General features: G+C 52.5%; 1 protein-coding gene across 1 annotated transcript in view; it reads left to right on the top strand.

The window, feature by feature from the left end:
* Window positions 1–5709, top strand: part of LOC103618564 (opioid-binding protein/cell adhesion molecule homolog) — a gene marked incomplete at its 3' end in the record, with an annotated part of 42277 nt that overhangs the window by 3803 nt on the left and 32765 nt on the right. The window contains exon 2 of the mRNA XM_017738355.1: window positions 105–109. Coding sequence (XP_017593844.1) covers window positions 105–109 — 5 coding nt within the window. The remainder of the gene's footprint in view (window positions 1–104; window positions 110–5709) is intronic.

The raw sequence follows: 5709 nt of genomic DNA, 5'->3' as shown, positions 1-5709 counted from the left end.
TAGAAAAACACACTGCCTTTTTTTTCCTCTTCCTTTTCTTTTTTCTGAAAGCAGCTGTGCCTTTTTCCAGCACTTTTAACTGGTTGCCAGGGAAACAGAGCAAGGGAGAGTGGAAAGGTTAGATGGATATTGGACGAGGCTAATGCACTTGTTTCAACCAAGAATTGACAGGTGCTTAGGACACCGAAGGTCCTGATAACTCCTCATATGCACGGCTCCTTTGCAGAGCCTCGAGTACCTCCCTACCGCCGTTAATTGTGTTTTAATCATTTGCAAATTATAATCCATCTCCATCAGGGGATCTCTAATGGTGGCTTTATGGAGCGCGTCCACATGTTCCTTAGCCCTTCTGGGATACTGGGGATGAAATATTGGGTACCTTGGGTCTCGTTGGTATGGGTGGTCTGGCTTGAAGGGACTTTGACTCCAGCAGAGGTCCTGATGGAAGAGGTGGGAGTTGCAGCTGGGTGATCCAAACATGCTGAGAAAAGCACTGGAGGGAAGTCATGTGCTTGTGGCTGTCTGGTTTTCCCAGCAAAGGGGCTGGCATGGGTGAGGGGGTGATGCACATGTCCAGTGAGTGCATCCCCCTGTCCACTGGGTCATCCCCAACCCTGGTCCTGGTGTTGGCAGAGTTCTTGGCATCTCCCTGCCTGCCAGCAGCTCCCATCCAGACCCACAGGGCTACTGGGGCACATGGTCCCTGTGTGTTTGCAGCTCCACTTGGCTTTTTCACCTTCCTCTGGTTAAAAACCAAAGACAAATGCCTCACTATGGATTTTTGTCACCATTGTGACGCTCAGAGGGCTTTTCCCCTCTGTTTCTGCTTCTGCTTTAGGTTTTGTTTTTGTTTTGTGTCTGTCTTGTCTAAAATAGCAGCTCCATCTAAGAAATAACCAAGGGGCCTGAAATTCAGGTCTTCAGGATGTCACATCTGGTCTGTGCAGAACACAGTGAGCGAGAAATGGCTACAGAGTCACAAAGCTCAGGCTCTGGAGGGGCAGGGGTGGCTGCTCTTATTGCATTTGGGGTTTGTAGTGTTTTCCTGGGGAGGGCAGAAGGGCAGTGATTGAAAAACCCAAGCTAAACCTCACTTGTGTCTGTGGGTGGGAAGGTGGAAGGAGTGAAGGGGTGATGCTGAGGGCTGGGGGACCCCAGGTCTGCCCCTGGTACCCCGAGCCTCATCCTGCAGCTCTGGGTGCATCGAACGCTGATGGGTAACGGGGCTCCCTCCTCCCTGGGGTGACCTCAGGGGACTCTGCCTCATCCTGCTGGCCCCTCCAAAATGCCTGGCTGAGTGCTTCCAGGCCAGCTCACAGCCAAGGCAGAGAAGATGGCAATCCAGCTTTTTCTGAGCCGGGAAGGGAACGGAATGTGGTCCTTGTCCAGGGCTGCAAATGGAGCTGCTCACTGCTCCTTCCTGTCAGCAGCTTCCCAAGCCTGCTGCCTCTCCATCATTCCTGAGTGATGGGTACCAGGCCAGCACGGAGATGCACAGCACTCATATCCCTATTATGACATTGTCAGTGTCACAGCTGAGCGTGAGGGACTCGGAAAATGTCACTTTAGGTATTAGAAGATGACTGTGCTTCTGCCACACTGTGGTTCCTGGTCCAAAGTGCTTTTCCTCCCATCAGTTCTAACTGGAGGGGCCTCTGCCTTTGACTAAGGTATCTCTGCTCTGGGGTTTCTAGTGGAAAGTGTGATTTTAGTCGTGGTGTAAGGAGCCTGGCTGACAGCCCTGGGCCACGCAGCCACTCCAGCTACAGCACAAAAGCTGAATGAGTTCCACATCTCCTCCATGCAGGGCTTTCCTCTCCCCAGCTTTCCTTTTCTCCCTCTGCTTCAGACCACTACTGGCACACTCTGCCCTGCCAGGTCCTTTGCCAGCATCTCCCCTGCTTTGGAGGAACCTAGTGACAAGAGAGGAACTCAGTCCTAATCACCAGCTCCATCAGGGGTGATGTTTAAACATCCGACGCATGAATGGAACCGCTTTTCCCGTCCCTTCCCAGCAGTACATGGAATTGTCACCACTATGGGCTGCTGCGGGGCTGCCTTGCAGCCAGGTGGGCTCCAGAACTGGTTGCTGGGATGTAGAGACCTTGTGAGCAGCTCAAGTGACTCCAGTTTGTCCCAGTCGCGTGGTCTCATCCCTTCGGTAGCAGGAAAGGCTCCGGTCACTCTTGGCAGGGCCCGCGGTGCCAGGGCAATGGGCTCCTCAGCAAGCTGGCATTATACAGCCTGAAAGAGAGATCAGGAATAGGAAAGGGAGTGGAGGAAGAGGAATGATTTATGAGGCTTCGCTTGGCCAAGCAGGGCATTCTCAGCATATTCCAAAATAATTTAGCATCATCTATTGTGCCTGCAGCGGGAGCTTGTTGCGGAAAACGAAAGAGAGCAAAAAAATCTGCCACATAAAGAACGCAGAAAGCCCCTTGATGGGATGGTTAGAGCTTGAAGTTTCTTTTTTCCTGAGGGCTGCTGTCTCCTCTCCCCAGTTCTCTCTGTAAATCAAACTGCCAGTGTCGGATCGGCGGCTCCGTCTTTCCTGCAGCCGCTTCCCCGAGGCCTCCCCGAGCACTGAGGGGACATAATCACCACCTAGAACAGCTTGAAGGACACAAGCGCGGGAGCCGAGAGGACGATTTGTAGTGAATAATTTAGTGGATGAATTTAAAGCTTTTGTTCTCATCGCAAATTACCTGCGAACTGTACGGGAAGGTTTTGATCATACAAATTCATTTTACATCGTCTCTCTCTGCCAACAGACCCACCTTCCCGCTTCGCTGAGGTTTGAACCCAGTGCATTTTTCCCTGCACATCGGTGTGTTTTTGGGGGTGGGTTGGACCTTTAATTAACCCATCATTTTGGTGCCTGTGGTTTTAATTACCAGCATAGGATTGCCTGTCTGAGCTGTGCTGGAGATTGGAGAGCGATGTTTGTAAATAGGAATAATTTGTGAAGTTTTCCTGTGTATCGTGGGGGTGTTTGCATAGCCTGCAAAGTGTTTTGCTTTTAGGTGGAAGGAAATGAGATGGGCACAAGGCTGGGATGCCTGGGCAGGGATGAGGGCTAATATCAGCATCCTGGGATGCACTGCCTGGGCACCGTGCAGTTGGGGTTGTCTCCTCCCTTCTTGCAAAGCACCTTTTTAAAGGGTATTGTAGTGACAGAACAAGGGAAAATGGTTTTAAACGGACAGAGGAAAGGGTTAGATGCAATACTGGGAAGGAATTTCTTCCTGTGAGGGTGGAGAGGGCCTGGCACAGGTTGCCCAGAGAAGCTGTGGCTGCTGCATCCCTGGAAATATTTAAGGCCAGGTTGGACAGGGCTTGGAGCACCTGAGATAGTGGAAGGTGTCCCTGCTCATGGCAGGGGTTTGGAATGAGATGGGCTTTAAGGTCTGTTCCAATCCAAACCATTCCATGATCCCCCTGCCTTGCCCTGGGATCTCTTTCACACCCTTGAGTTGCTTTTCCCTGTCTTTGTGCTTGGTGTGGACATTTGGATCCAAAGCTCTCTACTTCCCCTCCACTTACTGCCGAGCTTGTTTGGGACTAGGGAATTCAGCAAAGTGCATGTGAAGGAGGCTGCAGCCTGCCCAGAGGCAGCCACGTGAAATGAAGTTGTATCACTCTCTGAGATCAAATTATCCTTCTCAGCTTTCAGAGAGAGGACTCTGGCAGCCCCCTGCGAGAGCTCGCTGCCTCCTCCTCAGCTCGGTTTATATCCCGGTCCCCCGGTGGACTGAAAATGCTCCCTCATCAGGGCCTGCTCTCTGTGCTAATGGCCCTCTATAAATAAGCCCCAGGAACAGCGATAGAGAACAATCATAAAAGGCAGGCGCATAAATTAAAGCCGATGTTATAATAAACTAGACAAGCCCTTCATCGAGGGTTTTATGTTTCTCCTTGAGTCGGCAGCTTTGCCAGCAGAAAATTATTTCCGTGCACCTTGGCCCAGTCCTCTGTCTCGCTGCACTGTAGGTGCACACGAGTGGGTGGCAGAAATAGCTGGCATCACCATGGCCGTTTTTTGGCATTCCGGGTATTAAAGTTGCAGGGATTTCTCGGAACAGCTCTCAGCATGTCCTTAGAGTGGCAACAAGACCATGGATTTACTGATGGGGTGGCTCTGGCCACTCCTTGTGGCTATAAATGAAATGCAATGGCTCTGGGTGGCTGGAATTCCCGAGAGCTCAGCCCCTGTACCTGCGGAGAAAGGTGGAAGTTGTCGCACTCCCCCCAGCGAGCTGCAGTCAAACCTCCTGGAGGGAGATGCTGGTGCATAAAACAGCATCATCTTGGAACGTGTGGTACCTCTGAAAGGCGGCTCCTTCCCCTTTGCCCCAGAGCATCTCCCCGGTTGGAAAAGCACGCACTGGTGGCTGGCACAGGGGCTCTGTGCTGCAGCTCTGGAGTGCCTCGGGAGTGCTGGATACACTGCGCCGAAACTCCTGCCTCTCCCGGCGAGCTCAGAGCTGTCTCTCCAAATCACATCCTGGATGACTGAAACTTGGCAGGGTGAGTGGGAGCGGCAGGCAGAGCTGCCTGCTCCCGAAGTACAACTTCCCTGTGCTGGAGACATCCGGGAGATGCAGCAAGCTGTGCCATGGGCATGGAGTCGGTCAGGAAGGAGCCCATCTCCAGTTCCATGGCACACTGTGGTGCTACACAGGGGTCTTTGGCAAAGTTCATGTTTTGGTCACCAGCTCAGCTTGCTCCCAAATCCTTTTTGGACACTTTTGATCTAAGCTGCAAGTAAAGTGCAAACTGCTGCTCTGGGCTCTGAGCTTGCTTTCATCCTGTCCACCCATCCTTTATGGTCTGTGCAGTGAAATCCAGAGGCAGAGGTGTGTGTTGACAGGGAGGTGTCACCCCGTGCCTCTTGCAGGAGACTGTGTGGACAACAAGGAGAAGAACTCCAGGCATCCAGCTCCTCATTTGAGGTTCAGAACGATTTGCAGGCACATGTTTAGCTCTGATTTGAATGCATGCCCAGCCACGTGTGCAGGTCCGTGCAAGGGGGGAAGATGCTGTGCACTTACGTCTGTCTGAGGCAGCTCAGACACATCCCCTGGGTGCTCAATCAGCTTTTTCCTCTGAAAGTTTGATGGAGCCGCAGTACCTCTTGTGCTGGTGTGGGAAGGTGACAGCCAGACGGATTATGTACATGGTGGGGTGTGAAGGATAGAGGTAGAAGAAGGAGAGGAGGCAGAAAAGGAGGGACAGAGAGAGAGGGTGAGCTGTAGGCTCTGCTCTCTGCTCTGTACTCCCCTGCACGCTCTGGCCTGAGCTCCCCCTCGTGTTCAGCCGCACATATTTCTCCATTGCTCTCCTGACTCTCCTCTCCCACTTATTGCAGGGATGTTCCATCTTTCCTGCCACGTTTGCATTGGAGAAGCTGGAGCCCCATTGGGTAGTCCACTGGCTGCCAGCTTAATTTCCCCACAACCGAGGCATTCCCTTTCTCCGCCGTGTAAGTGCAGCACCTCCAGCCTTTCTGAGTATTCAGCCCAGTGCCAGATGCTCAGACAAGCTGCATCGAGAGCCAGAGATCCATAGTTTTGATTGTGCAAGGAGAGGCGCATGTCACAGACGTGCCCTGGAATGTCTTGCCAGATTCCCTGGAGGAAGAGAGGCTGGGATGTGCCGTGCTCTGCCAGTGCAGCATTAGTTCCCTCCAGAGGCTGCCGGGCACTCCCT

Source organism: Corvus brachyrhynchos, unplaced genomic scaffold (assembly GCF_000691975.1).
Source record: "Corvus brachyrhynchos isolate BGI_N302 unplaced genomic scaffold, ASM69197v1 scaffold46, whole genome shotgun sequence".
Taxonomy (NCBI): domain Eukaryota; kingdom Metazoa; phylum Chordata; class Aves; order Passeriformes; family Corvidae; genus Corvus; species Corvus brachyrhynchos.
Note: the sequence above shows the minus strand (reverse complement) of the source record. Positions and strands in the feature narration are given on the sequence as shown.